This window comes from Schistocerca serialis, chromosome 7, assembly GCF_023864345.2.
Source record: "Schistocerca serialis cubense isolate TAMUIC-IGC-003099 chromosome 7, iqSchSeri2.2, whole genome shotgun sequence".
In the NCBI taxonomy this organism is placed as follows: domain Eukaryota; kingdom Metazoa; phylum Arthropoda; class Insecta; order Orthoptera; family Acrididae; genus Schistocerca; species Schistocerca serialis.
In genome coordinates, this window is record NC_064644.1 from 291,843,178 (window position 1) to 291,862,767 (window position 19,590).

A 19,590-nucleotide genomic window follows, 5' to 3' on the forward strand; every position below is an offset into this window, starting at 1 on the left:
ACGGATTTCTACGCGCAACAGGACACGATGTTATATCAAACGTGTGTCGTCAACCTTGTGCGTCCGTAGGATGATTAGCTCAATGCTCACAGCGATTTTGTCTGATAGGTATACTAATTCTGGACAGCACAGCCTTCGAACGGATACTTTTTGATCGCCACGCATGTTATAACATTAGTATCGTCTGCAAAAAGCACCAATTCTACTTTTTGCTCTACGTTAATACAGCGTATCTCCAAGCAGAACAGGATGTTTCAAAAAGCACTTTACAACATTAAAAATTCTGATAAATTTATGGAAAGAAGATATAGCGCTGGTTTAGATTTATTTTGTAGGGAAACACATAAAGTTTTTACCTTAAACTAAAGATGTTGTATGTGGCTTCCGTTGTTTATCCAGTATACATCCCATCGGAAGTCAATTTCTTCCCAAACTCGCTGTAGCATGTTCTAAGTTCAGGTAGAGAAGCCGATAGAGGAGGTACAAACACGATATCCTTGATGAATCCCCATGAAAAAAAAGTCGAGTGGTGTCAGGTCTGGGGAACGTGGGGGCCATTCAATTGGCGCATCATGGCAAATCCTTTGACCTGGAAAGCGGTCACTGAGAAATCCTGGACGTCAGTCCCAGGTAGTGGGGTGGTGTACCATCTTGCATGAAGTAAACATTTCGTTCTTGGTCATCCTCATCGATCTGTGGTATCAAAAATTGTTGTAACATATCCGGGTACACTATCCCGTTGGTGGTTGTCTCACGGAAAAAAGGGGTGTACACTTTGTTGTTGCTCAATGCACAAAAAACGTTCAGTTTAGGGCTATCACCAATATGTTCCAATGTTTGATGTCGATTTTCAGTGCCCCAAATCCTACAATTATGTGCGTAAACCTACCCACACTGTTGTCGCTGAGTTCGATTCTGCAAACCAAAACACACAGCTAGCATGCTCGGGTCCAGTGAAGGCAGCCATCTTTAACGCAATTGCCGCTAGCGCTCTTTACGGTGCGATTCCACACTAAAGAACTACGCGAGACAAAACTTGATGTATTTTCCTACAAATTGACACTACAGTCACCTCTGTAGGTACTATGAATTAATTTATATGAATTTTCAAAGTTGTAAAGTCCTTTTTGAAACACCCTGTATTTGTTAAAGGGCTGTGGAAAGGCTGTCTCGTTATTTCTCGTGAATTGGAATCGTTCGTCTAGACTCAGTCGTAATTTGGTCTACTGCGTTCTATGACAGTCATTGTTGTATGATAATCTTGTCTACTGTTTGTCAATGAGGGCGAATGAAACTCCTCGTATCACTAGGAAGCCTTTGATAGCTGTATTCTGATATACTGTTGCCTTGTACCACTAATGATAATAACGCTTAGAGCTAATGACAGCTTGTTATAGGCAACCGCGTTTGTCGTGGTGTCCTAGTGCGACGCTGGAAGATCCTTTCAGCTTTGTCCTCTTTAAATGCACACGCGGCACGGATGGCGGAAACGCTATTCTCGTGCACGAAATGGCGCGAGACAATCGCGTTTTCTCCTCGGGCTGCCATTGCCTGCCGCACGGGATTTCCTTGTCAGCCGTGGAAGCGAAACCACACGGACGGCGTCGCAGAACCGCAGCCTCGCTTATTACCGCCCTCCGGCAGGGGTTGCGGCTTCGAGAAAAGCTGAGCGAGGACTGCCGCTGACTAAGAGAATCATATCGAAAGTTGCTACGTGGAAATGCAACGAATGTAGGAATTTAGAGTGATAACTGTCTTTCATGGCGTTTGTAGACATTAAACTCTACATATAGTAGTAGTAAAATTGCGTTTTTCTAAAATTCTGGTTCGTTAGCTATGGAACAGTATATAAATGATGTAGAAAATGGTATTGGTAGCATTGGTAACGGAAGAATCAAACAAATGTGTGAGAGGGAAATGGGAGCCGACAACTTCTCTTTGCTTTTTTTTTTTTTTTCTTTTAACATAGAAACATACATCGTTCACCGTTAGACCGTTGTGTAGTTTATATCCTTATAAAATATAAATCGCATTTTATAAATAAGGAAAATTAGTTGAGTGGTTAACTTCTGAGCTTTCATGTGGTCAAAACGATTACTTTTATTGCCAGTACAGTTTACACGCACAGCCATAAAAAATCTATATAATTATTGACGTTATTTTGCACTACACTATGATCGAAGGTGAGAATTTTCTGTCATTATTGATAAGTATGGAAGTTGTTTATGAATAACAGAAAAATGCTTTTTATAAACTTGACGAAGTATTGAAACGGTGTTTGATACGTTTCTGTTTTGCGTTTTTTCTTCAAATTTTACCATTTCTTGTGGAAATTGCCTCTTCTAGCGATGTATGATAAATCTGCAGTCTGACCTTACTTACGATAGTCTACGGTTACCCTACGGTAGCCTTACATCTCGAAATAATAGTGAAACTGAGAAAACAGAAAAAGAAGAAGAAGAATCACCGACGAGAACCCTCTAGTTTGTGCAGTATGCGAAAGTGCCTCGGTGTATCTACCTATACGGAAGGTTGGTTGGTTGATTTGGGAGGGCACCAAACAGCAAGGTCAACGGTCCCATCGGATTACGGAAGGATGGGAAGGAAGTCGGCCGTGCCCTTTCAGAGGAACCATCCGTCATTTGCCTGAACCGGTTTAGGGAAATCACGGAAAATAAAAAACAGGATGGCGGGACGCGAGTTTGAACCGTAGTCCTCCAGAATGCGAGTGCAGTGTGCTAACCACTGCGCCATCTCGCAGGGTGCCAATCATGGTTTGTTCGGATAAGCTGCTGATGTATTATGCTGTAGTCGTTGTGAATTTTGGAGGAAGAAATTTCGAACATTTGCTATAATTAATGTGATCTGAGAAAAAAGTGTTTAAAATTGAATTTCGGTTTTTGTATTCACCATCGTCATAATTCACACTAGCTGATCTACTGGCTGTGTTAGAATGAAGTTCATCGATGCTCTCTTTACATTAGCAAAAATTGGAGCTATAGACGTCACTATTAATAAAAATGCATCTTAAAGCATCATATACAGTCTGTATTACCATTGTGCCGCTCCTGCAACACAGCTCACAGTCTTGATAAGTACATTGCGGTAATTTTAGAGTAGTTGACTTATTAGCCAACTGTATCCAGTAAACATCACAGAAAAGTCACACCTAACGTAACTAGCAATGGATGAGAATTTAAAGTTTTCCTGGATTTGACTGTTACCTTCATCTAGTTTAATTAGTAACTCCAAATTTCAGGGTAATAAGTATTAAATGGGGCAAGTTAGTTTAAATGCGTATACATTCTCGAGCCCGTCACTGATAGGCTGTCGTCTTATGGCCGTAGTTTCACACTGGTGCATTTCCGACCGATAGATGTTTGGAAAACTTTCCTCGATTCGTCGTCTTACATCCTAATCTGACATCATCAGGTTGTCTTTCTCCACCCTGGGTAAATTCCTCATTCTGCAGTTTGTTCCGCCGATCTCTCGGCGGCTCTCTGTGACTACTCTACATCTACGTAAGGTAGACACACCAAAAAGACAACACCTTACCATGACGAATGCGACGTTGGAAACCCTTTGGCATTCAAAACAGCTTCCAGTCGTCTCGGAATGGATAAATACAAGTCCTGTACGGCTTTCAAGGGAACGACGATGGTGATGGATAGTCATCACGTGTCGTTCTCTCCAAAATAGATCACACAGGCTCCATAATATTGAGATCTGGTGACTGTCGTGGGCAGGGCAAATGCAAAAACTCATGCTCGTGCTCATGAAACTGCTCCAGGACGAGTTGCGTGAACAAGGGCCCTGTCGTATTGGAACATAGCATCATAATTCGGGAACTAACACTGTACATGGGGTGGAACTGATGATGCAGACTGGTCACATAATCCGTGGCAGTAACGCCGCCTTACAGAGGAACATGGGGTCCATACAGTACCACAATATGATTGCTCAGTTATCACCAAACCCTCGCCAAGTTTAGTCTTAGGACGTAAACTCGACCAGAAGTAGGAAACAGTACGGAGCTCCCTTCGTTTTGTTTTGATGCTAACACGGTTCACGACAAACACAAAGCGGAACCTGCAGGCCTGGCTGGTATCTGCGTTTATTTGAAGCATGCATTTCTTGCGGTGTTTCTGTATTTTCGTCTAACCCCAATACGTCAGGATTTGTACTCCGCAAGCCACCTTGCAGTCATGCTGAGGATACTTTGGGTACCAGTGTAACTGTCCCCTTTTCTTGTTCCAGTGGCGAGCGGTTCGTGGAAGGAACGATAGCTGGTAAGCCTCCGTGTCAGCTCGAATCTCTCCAATTTGAGCTTCGTAGTCATTCCACGAGATATACGTAGGAGAACTGAGTATATTGGTTACCTCTTTTAGAGACGTACACTCTCGGAACTTTAACGATAAACCACACCGTGATGCAGAACTCCTTTTTTGCAGCGTCTGCCACTGAAGTTGCCTGAGCATTTCCGCGACGCTTTCGCGCTTACTAAATGAACCCCTAACGAAATCCGCTGCACTTCTTCCGATCTTCTCTATTTCCTCTATCAGTTCTGTCTAGTGAGGAACCCATACTAACGAGCAATATTCAGGTGTTGGCCGAAGAGATTTTTGTATGCTACGCTAAAATGCGCTCGGTAGTTTAAACTTGTGGTACACTACTGGCCATTAAAATTGCTACACCAAGAAGAAATGCAGACGATAAACGGGTATTCATTGGACAAATATATTATACTAGAACTGACATGTGATTACATTTTCACGCAATTTGGGTGCATAGATCCTGAGAAATCAGTACCCAGAACAACCACCTCTGGCCGTAATAACGGCGTTGATACGCCTCGGCACTGAGTCAAACAGAGCTTGGATGGCGCGTACATGTACAGCTGCCCATGCAGCTTCAACACGATACCACAGTTCATCAAGAGTACTGACTGGCGTATTGTGACGAGCCAGTTGCTCGGTCACCATTGACCAGACGTCTTCAGTTGGTGAGAGATCTGGAGAATGTGCTGACCAGGGCAGCAGTCGAACATTTTCTGTATCCAGAAAGAACCGTACAGGACCTGCAACATGCGGTCGTGCATTATCCTGCTTAAATCTAGGGTTTCGCAGTGATCGAATGAAGGGTAGAGCCACGGGTCGTAACACATCTGAAATGTAACGTCCACTGTTCAAAGTGCCGTCAATGCGAACAAGAGGTGACCGAGACGTGTAACCAATGGCACCCCATACCATCACGCCGGGTGATACGCCAGTAGCACGATGACGAATACACGCTTCCAATGTGCGTTCACCGCGATGTCGCCAAATACGGATACGACCATCATGATGCTGTAAACAGAACCTGGATTCATCCGAAAAAATGACGTTTTGCCATTCGTGCACCCTGGTTCGTCGTTGAGTACACCATCGCAGGCGCTCCTGTCTGTGCTGCAGCGTCAAGGGTAACCGCAGCCATGGTCTTCGAGCTGATAGTCCATGCTGCTGCAAACGTCGACGAACTGTTCGTGCAGATGGTTGTTGTCTAGCAAACGTCCCCATCTGTTGACTCAGGGATCGAGACGTGGATGCAGGATCCGTTACAGCTATGCGGATAAGATGCCTGTCATCTCGACTGCTAGTGATACGAGGCCGTTAGGATCCAGCACGGCTTTCCGTATTACCCTCCTGAACCCACCGATTCCATATTCTGCTATCAGTCATTGGATCTCGGCCAACGCGAGCATCAATGTCGCGGTACGATAAACCGCAATCGCGATAGGCTACAATCCGACCTTTATCAAAGTCGGAAACGTGACGGTACGCATTTCTCCTCCATACACGAGGCATCACAACAACGTTTCACCGGGCAACGCCGGTCAACTGCTGTTTGTGTATGAGAAATCGGTTGGAAACTTTCCTCATGTCAGCACGTTGTAGGTGTCGCCACCGGCGTCAACCTTGTGTGAATTATCTGAAAAGCTAATCATTTGCATATCACAGCATCTTCTTTCTGTCGGTTAAATTTCGCGTCTGTAGCACGTCATCTTCGTGGTGTAGCAATTTTAATGGCCAGTAGTGTATTTTCGCAGATCCGCTTACTGCAGGCTCTTACAAGTGCTAGAGCCTCGCCCCTGTATTTCTCTGATACCGTTGCCGCCAAAACTTAGTAATTGCTGTTGCTGGCGAAACAGTGTTCCCACCACGCGGCGCCGAGATGGAAGGGCGGTGTTAATTAACACCTCCCCCTCGAACATCTCGCGAACGCCTGCATGCTTCGGCGCCCAACAGCACGGGGAGGGTGGTACCCTACAGATGCTGACGTCATGTAACCCCGGCACAATTTCCGGCTGGCCCACACCAGTTGCTTAGCTCGGCTAATAAGTGTAAAACGGGTCGTGGACGATGTTCGGGCGCTGATAGAGTTTGGGTAGGTAGATAGGGCAGACTGGGAGTATTCGCCGCCGCTGCGTCCAATAGACTGTACTTTGTTCACCATAAAATTAAACTCTTGTGTAAACGAAGGCTCGCCGAGCGATTGGTCAACGACCACAGTGAACATCCAGCGACATCTATAACTTATTACTCGAGGAAGTGAAGTGTAAACCAGTCCATATCGGGAAATAACTTGTTGACGTAGTAGTTCTAGAAGTTATATCCACCCTTGATATTGGACGTATCATGAGAGCAACAAAATTCATGTACAGAATGTGAAAAAAAAAAAGTTTTCCGTAATTTAAGATGGTGGCAATAAGGGCAAAAACAAGAGAAAAATGTCCGAAAAACATGGGCTTTAAAATGCGTACCTGAAGATCTACTGCGAAACATATCTCTTAAAATGCAAGTTCTTTGCTGTTACGAATGACCTACAACATGCCGGCAGGGATGGCTGAGCGGTTCTAGGAGCTGCAGTCTGGAACCACGCGACCGCTACGGTCGCAGGTTCGAATCCTGCCTCGGGCATGGACATCTGTGATGTCCTTAGCTTAGTTAGATTTAAGTAGTTCTACGTTCTAGGGGACTGATGACCACAGAAGTTAAGTCCCATAGTGCTCAGAGCCATTTGAACCATTTGAACCTACAACATAAAATAAACAAATGTGCCCCTGAAATAGAATTGGCTATCCAGAAGAAATAATTTAACGATTTTAGGTTAGATTTGAAACGTTGCTTTGATATCTGTCAGACGTTCCGTGTTTTTGGACAAATGACCAAAAATCTTTGTTTGCTGCATATTGAACTTCTTTCTGAGTCACTGACAGCTTTAATAATGGGCAATAAAGGTCACGTTTTCCTCTTATAGTGTAGGTATGAGCATCACTATGCTTCTCAAATTATGATGGATTTTGATTTTTACGACGAATTTCATTAACGGATATATGTATTGTGACGGAGCACTTACAATGCCTAACTCTTGAAGAGATGCCTACAAGGCGACAGCAACTGAACAGTGAATGATATTTTTACTGCTCTTTTTCATGCGGTCATACTTTATTACTTATGAACTATTCCGTAAGACGTTAATGAGTTACAGAATATGTAGGAGGTTAATTCGTTTGTTTCCGAGAGTAGGAATTACGCGAAGAGAAAACGTTGCGGGAATTAATTGTTTGAACAATTCGGTAATATGCTTCTTGGACTTCAACTTTTTGTCAATACATACCCAAAGATTTGGAACATTCTACCCTGTTTACTGACTTCTGGTCATTTGCTGTGTTAATTTTTGGTGTTATTGTATTTGTTGTAGAGATCTACATATAGTGAGGTTCTTCAAATTTTAGGAAGAGTCCATTTTAAGAGAACCACTTAAGAATTCGTTGAAAAACTTCATTAAAATTCCTTCTATTGCTTTCTCCCTAACGGGATTTATAATAGCACTAGTATCGTCTGCAAGACGTACCATTTCTGCTTGATGAATGTTAAGTGGAAGCTCGATCATATATAAAAGGAATAGGAGTGGGCCCATAATTGAACCTTGTGGTAGTCGCTGCGTGATTTCTCCCCAGTCACTAAATTTACTCTGCTTCTAGCATTATTTGAATTATTGAGCACAACTTTTTGCATTCTATTTGTCATGACTCAAACCACTGCTGTATTTTGAGAGAATGACACAATCCATGCAATCAAACGTCTTGAAAAGGTCTCAAAAGACACCAACTACCCACATTTTATTATTTAAGGCTACAGATTTGATGAGTGAATGTATAAATAGCTTTCATATTCTTGAAACATTCTGGAATCCAAACTGTCACGTGCTAAGTAATTGTTTCTGTTTAGAATGTGAGACTACTCTTGAGTATGTTATTTATTCAAATATTTTGGAAAAAGGTGCAGTAAGGAAACTGAGCGATTATTAATTAAGTCTTTCTTAGCAGTTTTCTTATAAAGAGGTTTAACAACTGTGCATCAATTAAAGTGTTTCTTTCATGCTATAAACGCACGAGACAGATCTTTCTAGTGTAAGAGAGATTGCTTTGAAAAGACTTAGATTAAGTGCTGAAAATGAAATATATTTACACGTAGTCGAATGACTGTCGCACATCGTAGTTATAACTATGAAATGAAGCATGTTTACATTTGCCTTACTGACGGTTGCTTGTTTGGTTTGTTGCAGTGTGGACTAATTTTTCCCGTGAGCAGAGAAGAAAAGAACAGCCGCCACCATGGACGCGATCAAGAAGAAGATGCAGGCGATGAAGCTGGAGAAGGACAATGCCATGGACAAGGCAGACACCTGCGAGCAGCAGGCTAAGGACGCCAATGCTCGCGCAGACAAGGTGCCTATCCCAATGTGGCTGTGGCTCCAACCGCAAAGGCGTAACAATAGCTGCAGAAAGCTGCTAACGGAACAGCAGTCAACTTCTGTCTAAAGCAAGACCTCTTGAGGAATCACAAAACATTCATTTTTTTAACAATGGCTGTCAAGTTTATAGCTAACAGCGTTTATATGATATTGTGTACTACTAATCGGCTAATTACGCACGGTACCAATTCAAGATGCCTATCTAACGGTTTCCAAATTGATTTTGATTACTTCATGTAACTATTGACCGAATTTATAAATTCAAGAAGCTTTCATAGTGTACTTATTGAGAGTAGTTTTCCGTTTGACACAGCAAGACAAGTACTACAATCAGAATTTGTACGTAAGCCTTCAGGCGGCGTAACTCACGGCAGCCAAATTATCCACACGAAATTCATCTAGTATGTGAGAATGGAGCGCTGAGAGACTTCCAACAAACTTTACACGATCTCAGACCTTTACGAAACTTTTTATTGCTGACCACCCCTCCCTCCGTCCCAAACACACACAAGCACACACACACACACACACACACACACACACACACACACACACACACACACACACACACACACACAGAGCCGGCCGGGGTGGCCGAGCAGTGACAATTACGTGACAGTCTACTATCGATGTAATATGGACGTTACGTTCACCTAGACATAAGTACCAATGTGTAATCCATCAAATGTGCAATGGGTCTCGTATGTACATGAATGGCCTCTTCAACATTATATTCGCAAGTCGCAAGTTACTTGAAAATGTCAATGAAAGCCGATACAGAAATAAAGGTCGGTAAATACACTGCAGCTGTTCTGGCCCTTCTTTATAATGCTGTCGTTATGTGACGTATACTATGCTGGAGGCTCAATTGAACAAAAAAAAGAAAAACAGATAAAAATGAAGAGAACAAAAAAATTTAATGTCTGGAAGCCCTTTTTTAAGGTATTTATATGGAGTATAGCCTTGTAAGGAAGTGACAGTGGACGACAAGTAGGTCATACAAGAAGAGAATAGAAGTCTATTAAATGTGGTTTTATTGAAGAATGTTGAAGATTAGATAGGTAGATCGTGTAAGTATGAGTTTGAACATAACTGAACTGGGGCACAGCCTGAGCTAAAGAAGTGAATAGCACACATCCTCAGGCATCGAAGAATCGTCAGTTTGGTGACTAAGAATAGTGTTGTGGGGAGGGGAGAAGGGATAAGGAATAAATTATAGAATGAGACCAAAGCTTGGGTACGCTAAGCACTTTCAGGTGGATGTATGTTGTAATACCTATGCAGGGGTGAGAAGTTGCACAGGACAGAATAGCTCGTAGAGATGCATGAACCAATCTTCGGACTGAAGATTAAAGCAACAGTGTTCCGAATCCAAAAGTATGTATTTCAGTGAACATTGTAAAAACCTATTCTAAATTTGTAAAAGCATTCCTCCGACGTATAAGTGGCGGTATAATACTGTCTTGCAGATTTCTAGTTCTGCCACTAAAAGACGGTGTGTTGTGTCCTAGGTGAATGAGGAGGTGCAGGAGCTGAAGAAGAAGCTGACCCAGGTGGAGGAGGACCTGGTGAACACCAAGAACAAGCTGGAGCAGGCCAACAAGGACCTCGAGGAGAAGGAGAAGACACTGCAGAACGTGAGTACCTGCTGGCGTCATTGGTAACCCCCAAACAAGTTGATGGCGTAACGGCTGAAAACTGGTTGGTAAAGTAATAAACAGTGCACAATATTAGACCAGTGTCATGTATTTTTTTTAATTCGTAACTAATAAAATATTCCAACAAGAACTGACGGAATATTGTTAATGCAAGTAAGTTAACAGTAATTTGCCGTCAAATTATGATAGTGGCCATTATTTTCGGACTGTATGCTACCCTTATATACAGGGTGGTCCATTGATCGTGACCGGGCCAAATATCTCCCGAAATAAGCGTCAAACGAAAAAACTACAAAGAACGAAACTTGTCTAGCTTGAAGGGGGAAACCAGATAGCGCTATGGTTGGCCCGCTAGATGGCGCTGCCATAGGTCAAACGGATATCAACTGCGTTTTTTTAAATAGATTACACATTCGTGTAGTTCGTAAAGAAATATGAATGTTTTAGATGGATCACTTTTTTCGCTTCGTGATAGATGGCGCTGTAATAGTCAAAAACATATGGTTCACAATTTTAGACGAATAGTTGGTAACAGGTAGGTCTTTTAAATTGAAATACAGAACGTAGGTACGTTTGAACATTTTATTTCGGTTGTTCCAATTGGATACATGGACCTTTCTGAACTTATCATTTCCGAGAACGGATACTCTTACAGCGTGGTTACCTGTAAATACCACATTAATGCAATAAATACTCAAACTGATGTCCGTCAACCTCAATGCATTTGGTAATACGTGTAACGACATTCCTCTCAACAGCGAGCAGTTCGCCTTCTGTAATGTTTGTACATGAATTGACAATGTTCTTACGCATGTTGTCAGGCGTTGTCGGTGGATCGCGATAGCAAATATCCTTCAACTTTCCCCACAGAAAGAAATCCGGGGACGTCAGATCCGGTGAACGTGCGGGTCATGGTATGGTGCTTCGACGACCAATCCACCTGTCATGAAATATGCTATTCAATACCGCTTCAACCGCACGCGAGCTATGTGCCGGACATCCATCATGTTGGAAGTACATCGCCATTCTGCCATGCAGTGAAACATCTCGTAGTAACATCGGTAGAACATTGCGTAGGATATCAGCATACATTGCACCATGTAGATTGCCATCGATAAAATGGGGGCCAATTATCCTTCCTCCCATGATGTTACACCATACATTAACCCGCCAAGGTCGCTGATGTTCCACTTGTCACAGCCATCGTGGATTTTCCGTTGTCCAATAGTGCATATTATGCCGGTTTACGTTACCGCTTTTGGTGAATGACGCTTCGTCGCTAAACAGAACGCGTGCAAAAAATCTGTCATCGTCCCGTAATTTCTCTTGTGCCCAGTGGCAGAACTGTACACGACGTTCAAAGTCGTCGCCATGCAATTCCTGGTCCGTAGAAATATGGTACGAGTGCAATCGATGTTGATGTAGCATTCTCAACACCGACGTTTTTGAGATTCCCGATTCTCGCGCAATTTGTCTGATACTGATGTGCGAATTAGCCGCGACAGCAGCTAAAACACCTACTTGGGCATCATCATTTGTTGCAGGTCATGGTTCACGTTTCACATGTGGCTAAACACTTCCTGTTTCCTTAAATAACGTAACTATCCGGCGAGCGGCCCGGACACTTGGATGATGTCGTCCAGGATACGGAGCAGCATACATAGCACACGCCCGTTGGGCATTTTTATCACAATAGCCATACATCAACACGATATCGACATTTTCCGCAATTGATAAACGGTCCATTTTAACACGGGTAATGTATCACGAAGCAAATACCGTCCGCACTGGCGGAATGTTACGTGATACCACGTACCTATACGTTTGTGACTATTACAGCGCCATCTATTACAAAGCGAAAAAAGTGATCAACTAAAACATTCATATTTCTTTACGTACTACACGAATATGTAATAAAAATGGGGGTTCCTATTTTTAAAAAAACGCAGTTGATATCCGTTTGACCTATGGCAGCGCCATCCAGCGGGCCAACCATAGCGCCATCTGGTTTCCCCCTTTAAGCTAGACGAGTTTCTTTCTTTGTAGTTTTTTCGTTTGATGCTTATTTCGTGAGATATTTGGCCCGGTCACTATCAATGGACCACCCTATATAAATGGAATATATATACAGGGTGTACCGGAAATGTTTCGTCAAACATTGGGGGTTGTAGAGGATTTCTTGAGGAACAAATAGAGGACAGGAACCTGTTCCGGAAATGTCGTCCAATGTCGTCCAATGACGCTACAGAGCGTCGAAGTTATAGGCACCAGTGTCTCCCATTAGGCCACCCTTTCGGCAGTAAACGTGATTTTGTACGCTGACGGACCGTAGGCCGAACGCTTTGTAATACTGTTTATTATTCAATGATCACGCTTGATTGCCACGACCGGCAGCAGAGAAGATTGAGCTGTCTGCTGCATTGACAGACCTTGTATCATACGAACGCGATGCTCTATTGCATTGGTGGATGACGATTTCAGACAAACGTTTTCATCTGCTGTCCGTACAGAGTTCCAGGAAAAAAAAAGAACTGGGGATCGAAACCCGTGTTGGAAACCAACATCCACTGAAGCAACAGAGCAGCTCATTGATAAGAGATAAGGTCTTTCTACGCAGCTAGCTCCATCTTCTCCACTGGCGACAGTAACAATTAGCCGCGTTCACTAACAAACAGCATTGCGAGACTTCCACCTACGCTCCGTCAAAGTCACATTTGCTGCCGAAAGGGCGGCCTTATGGCAGTTGCTTGCGCCTGTGGCTTCGACGCTCTATAGCATCACTGGATGGCGTTTCCAGACACAGGTTCCTATCCTCGATTTGTTCCTCAAGGCACCCTCTACAACCGATCGAAGTTCGTTGCAAAGTTTCTGGGGCACCCTGTATGAGTAAATATGTGTTGCTGTGATGGCTGAGTATCTGTCCTTGTTTTGTTTCGCTCGATGTGTGAAAATTTGCTGTAAAACGAGGACAGAATCTCGACAATCGCAGTAGCCAGAAGGCATATATTCGTTGCATTCTCAGCAAAATCCCGCCGCGAAATACTTACGAAATGTCTCTGAAATTAAATGTGAAACGATACACAAAGTGGCTGGAAGTGTAACTTGAGGTGCTGGGTGTGCGTGTGTTTGACAGGCGGAGAGCGAGATGGCCGCCCTGAACAGGAAGCTGCAGCTGATTGAGGAGGACCTCGAGAGGTCAGAGGAGCGACTCGCCACCGCCTCCACCAAGCTGGCCGAGGCGTCAGAGGCCGCTGAGGAGTCCAAGCGGTGGGTAGCCGACGCTTTGGGGACTGCCGGTGTCACTAACGTCATCAGATATGGCTACGTTTATTGTAAATGGTGTTAATACGAAGCCTCTGTTAGTAATATAGAATCACGAATCCGCCGATTCTGTGGATAATTTTGCGGTTGTCCAGGCTTGCTGGTCTACGGATCTGTCTGTTTGAAGTGACGGTTGAGGGTGGATGAAACAAATAAAATATTTGCAGATTTTTCCCCTCCACGTTTCATGCATGAAAATGCGGGATGCTCTGAACAATATGGCTGCATCATTGTTGCCACCTTACAATTCTTGTAAGACTTGTCCAACTTACCATTATGACACCGCATCTATTTTGCGAAAACTTCGTAAGTGCTTGGATGGAAAACGTATTCCACTTGTCTGTGGCCTATCGTGTTGTAGATTTACTGTGTAACTTCATTTACAGCGAGCTAAATGGCCAGCGTGAGAAGTTCTACAATCAACGTCTCCGCCACCTTACCCATCCTTGGCTAAATTATGTCACTTTGAATGGCGGATGTGTACAGGACTGACTTCACCAGATTTCGTAGTCGCAGATTCATTTTTTGAGGTGATAATTACAACTTTATGACTACCCCTGTACCTCTGTAGGGATGGTTTATTTCCAGAATATGTTACTCAACACTCTGATAAAGTTATACCCTCAGTTCAGTTCGTTAATAGCACGAAAAAAAATAATGTAACGGGGAAAGTTCATCAAACGCGGAAGCTGTACGGTCGTTGGAACACTTTTGGCAAGGCAAAATTGACAATTCCTGGCTGAGTGTGGCGGTAGTTTTGGCTCCATGCATTTCGCTGGTTATCTAGTCCCTCCGGGCTGCGAAAGTGACGCTATATCCGGAGTGCAAAATAGAAGAGCGCCGGGGCAATCGGTTCACGCGACGAAATTATCTGCGACGAGAGAGAACGGATTGAAAGCAGCCACTCACAGTGCCATGGTGTTCCATTAAAGCGCGGCCCGCCGCTGATAGAGAAGTGCATAGCTCTCCAGAGCAGTAGTTGAAAAACGCAACGAACGCGAATTTCTGCGCCAAATATCGGTGAATACTATATGGTGTTATGTCGGAGGGCATAGAAGAATTATGTCCAATAATAATACGTTTGTTTTAGAATTTCAAACTCAGTTTTTTAGTCGCAATTTAAAGCTTATTTGCAGTTTCGTTGGTATTTATACTGTCACGCCGTAAACACAATCAAGACCGAATTAGAAATCAGGGTCATTAATAAAGTGCAGAAGTTACGGAGAATGATTTATAAAAACGTCGAATCTATATCACTACACGACTAACCCTGTTCACGGTTGATCGTTCATGATCTCAGCAGCAGGTCGCCTATCTAACGACTTCCAACGACAACAAAAATATAGTTTTCAGTAATTCATATATTTACTGACGGTATTTAAAACTAGTCTTCATCCTCTCATTAAGAAATTTAATCTTATTTTAAAGGTTTAACACATTAAGACAAATAATTAAATTGGAAACTGCGTAAATGTTTTGAAGCAGCGTAAATCACCCTGATTGTATTTATCCAGCATTTGAGAATGGGAGCATTAGCGACTTAACAACAAGCATTATATACAGTGTGTTTCAAAACGACTGCGCTAAACTTTGGCTCGTTGTAGAAGGTGTCTTGAGCAACCCGTATCTGGAAAAGTCATCCAACGACGCTGCAGACTGTCGAAATTATAGGCTCCGGCGCCTGTATATGTACACTACGAGAGCAAAAGTATCTGAGCACCTCACTGGAACAGACTTACAAGTCCGTGACGCCCTCCATCGGTAATGCTGGAATTCAATACGGTGTTGGCCCACCCTTGGCCTTGATGACAGCTTCCATACTCGCAGGTATGCCTTTAATCACCTGCTGGAAGGTTTCTTGGCGGTGTTGGCCCACCCTTGGCCTTGATGACAGCTTCCATACTCGCAGGTATGCCTTCAATCACCTGCTGGAAGGTTTCTTGGGGAATGACAGCCCATTCTTCACGGAGTGCTGCACTGAGGAGAGGTATCGATGTCGGTCGGTGAGGCCTGACACGAAGTCGCAATCCCAAAACACCCAAAGGTGTTATATAGGGTTCATGTCTGGACTCTGTGCAGGATGTCATTGTCGTGTAACCACTCCGCCACAGCCCGTTCATTATGAACAGGTGCTCGATCGTGTTGAAAGATGCAATCGCCTTCCCCGAATTGCTCTTCAACAGTGGGAAGCAAGAAGGTGCTTAAAACATCAATGTAGGCCTGTGCTGTGATAGTGCAACAAAGGGTGCAAGCTCCCTCCATGAAAAACGCGACCACACCATAACACCACCGCCCCCGAATTTTACTGTTGGCACTACACCCGCTCGCAGATGACGCTCACCAGCCATTCACCATACCCACACCCTGCCATCGGATCGCCACATTGTGTGCGGTGACTAATCACTCCACACATCGTTTTTTCCACTGTTCAATAATCCAACGTTTACGTTCCTTATACCAAGCGAGGCATCATTTAGCATTTACCGGCGTGATGTGTGGCTTACGAGCAACCGCTCGACCATGAAATCCAAGTTTTCTCACGTCCCGCCTAACTGTGATAGTACTTGCAGTGGATGCTGATGGAGTTTGGAATTCCTGTCTGATGAAAAGGATAGATGTCTGCCTATTACACATTACAACCCTCTTCAACTGTCAGTCAACAGACGAGGTCGGCCTGTATCCTTTTGCATTGTACGTATCCCGTCACGTTTAGTTTAGGAGTGTAGAAATCTCGCGTACAGACGTATAACACCAGTGACACCAAATCATCTGACCGCGCTCGAAGTCCGTGAGTTCCGCGGAGCACCCCATTCTGCTCTCTCTCGATCTATAATGAGTACTGAGATCGCTGATATGAAATACCTGGCTGTAGGCGGAAGCACATTGCACCTAATATGAAAAACGTATGTTTTTGGCGGTGTCCAGATATTTTTGATCACATAGTGTGTGTATATACAGCGTTATTCCACGATGATGTGAATAACTTTCAGGGATGATGGAGAACGATAAATGCATCAATTTGAGTTAAGGGACCCTAGTCCGGAAACGAACGAGTTGAAAGCTTGAGGCGAAAATCGTTCTGAAATACGTGTACGGCTACTGTTGTTGCTAAGCAACTCTCAGAGGTGGCAGTATGGACCAAAACAAGAAAAAAAGCACTTGTTCAGTAGAGGGGATGTGTTTCACTGTAGCAAAGACGAACAAGCACTCTTAGTTTCTCAGGTATGCGTTGTAGAGTCCGTGTTTACTGGACTTTTTTTCCTTGTTTTGGTCCACACTATCACCTCCGAAAGCAGTCAGCAAAAGCAACACCGGCACACATATCGCACTAACAGAGGTAACAGAACGATTTTCGCTTATAACTTTCGACTCGTTCGTTTCCGGACTTTGGCCCTTAAATTGGTACATTTATCCTTCTCCATCATCCCTGAAAGTTTGTAACATCATCATGGGACAACGCTGTATATACGTACATATATAGGTGCCGACTATTATAACTTCGACTCTCTGTAGTGTAGTTCGATGATTTGTTTTCGGACACGTGTTCCTATCCTCAGTTTGTTCCTCAAGACACCTTTTGAATCCCATGGAAGTTTGTCGGTGTGATTTTGAAACACCCCGTATAATCTCAAACTTTTTCTGGCTTGCCCCGCCCCCCCTCTCCCCCTGCCCACAAAATGATGAAAGGAAAAAATTATATTACTTACTGCATTTTCGCTGTTTGTCCAGTAAAACTTCAGCACCAGGCATGAGATTTAATTTATTACATCTTTACTAATAATCCTAATCGCAACACATTTTGTAGACAATATCCAAATGAGCTGCTAAATTTACTTGTAAAATTATATCATTGTACTGCATATAATTCGGGAGATATGACGTCATAAACACGCATATGCGTGAAAAAACTAGATTTGCCTCAAACGGAATTAAAATTACCTAGACTGTACCATCCGGTGTTTGATAATGAGAGCACTTAACGACTTCCAACAAACTTTAAATATAATTTCAAACCTTTCCTAAACTTTTCCTCTCTTGCTTACTTATCGTCATATATTTAAGACATTAACTCGTTAGTAAAGTAATCAGATGTTTCAAGTTCTTTTATAGGTTGGATTTTGAATATTTAAAGAATCAGGGTTTGGGGCTTTACTGGTATCCCAGAATATACAGACATTGCAAACGTACAAAATTTCGAGAACCTTCCAGAAACTATAAATGGCCACCCGCAGCACAGCAGCCACCGGCGCTAACCGCTACGGCTCACTGCACGCAGAATAACTAGCAGAATTATTAACGCCATATTTAGTGGATTTTTTTAGTTACTCTTCTGTCCAGCCAAAATCTCTTTTTTGCTCTCATCTGGACATAGATTGCTGGACGCACATCTACTTAACTCAAGAAAAATCCGCACATATTCACGTCGAGATTCTTTTGGTTTTCAGGTTTCAAATGGTTCAAATGGCTCTGAGAAGTATGGGACTTAACATGTATGGTCATCAGTCCCAATTCAGGTTTCAGCCTTCCTATCTCGTTAGCTACGTGATATGGAACATTTCACTCTCCTGGCAGCAATGTAAGATGGATGTTGCAAAAACTGTGGACGACTTTGTTCAGCTGGCATCTATTATCAGACCAGCAATGAAGTGTTTCATGTCATTCAGAAGCCGGCCGCTGTGGCCGAGCGGTTCTAGGCGCTTCAGTCCGGAACCACGCAGCTGCTGCGGTCGCAGGTTCGAATCCTGCCTCGGGCATGGATGTGTGTGATGTCCTTAGGTTAGTTAGGTTGAAGTAGTTCTAAGTCTAGGGGACTGATGACCTCAGATGTTAAGTCCCATAGTGCTTAGAGCCATTTGAACCATTTTGTCACTCAGATAACGAAAAATGAAGTATGAGAACTAGAAAATTAAAAGAAATCGACGTGAGGATGAGCCTATTTTACAAAATTTAGTAGCTTAGAGTTCCTACATAACTATGGTCACTGTCTATATCATATTATTACATCTTCTGACAATGTTGGTTTACAACTGTCATTTCTAACTTTATACCAAAGAAACACATTTTCATTTGCATTAATTTTCCTCTTTTTCTTGTTCTCACTGTCAGTGGTTTGTCTGCAGATATTGCTCGATACTGCGTGTTCTGTACGCTAGAATGTCCCGGTGTCGAAAAGCTTCAAATTCTCCGTGACCTCCGTGTGAATCAGCTCAAAAATGTTCAAATGTGTATGAATTCCTAAGAGACAAAACTGTTGAGGTCATCGGTCCATAGACTTATACACTACTTAAACTAACACTTATGCTAAGAACAACACACACACCCATGCCCGAGGGAGGACTCGAACCTCCGGCGGGAGGGGCCGCGCAATCTGTGACATGGCGCCTCAAACTCACAGCCACTTCGCGCGGCAGAATCAGCTACAATCGCCTGTATCATCTGTGTCTGAAGCGAGTTACATTTTAAGTAGCTGGAACAGTTAACAATCAACCGATTAATTGAGGTCAGAATGTTTTTAGAGGTGCTAAGTTTCGCCCCTTTGTTGGTTGATGCTGTATGCGGAGGAAGTCCATGGTGATAGTGCTATTGTTATTCGTTAGCTCTAAGAATAATATCTACTATCTCTGACACTGAAATATGAAGTCTTGTTTAATTTACCTGTTTACACTATACTGCCTTATGTGCTATCATATTTTGAGGCAATTCCGTGAAATCACCAAGAATACTCTTAACCTAGAAAAGAGCGATCAGGCAAATCTGCGGTGTCGTTTCGTGAAAGTCGTGTAGCCAATGAGTCTTGGAATTCTAACTCTGGCAG

General features: G+C 43.3%; 1 protein-coding gene across 2 annotated transcripts in view; it reads left to right on the forward strand.

Moving 5' to 3' along the window:
• The window catches only part of LOC126413336 (tropomyosin-1), a 102,246-nt gene that overhangs the window by 27,508 nt on the left and 55,148 nt on the right, over positions 1-19,590 (forward strand). For both annotated transcript variants that reach the window (XR_007575366.1, XM_050083247.1), the window contains exons 2-4: positions 8,608-8,770; positions 10,308-10,433; positions 13,588-13,721. Coding sequence is in view for 1 of the 2 variants with exons in the window: in XM_050083247.1 (XP_049939204.1) it covers positions 8,657-8,770; positions 10,308-10,433; positions 13,588-13,721 (374 nt within the window). In the remaining variant the exon portion in view is untranslated. The remainder of the gene's footprint in view (positions 1-8,607; positions 8,771-10,307; positions 10,434-13,587; positions 13,722-19,590) is intronic.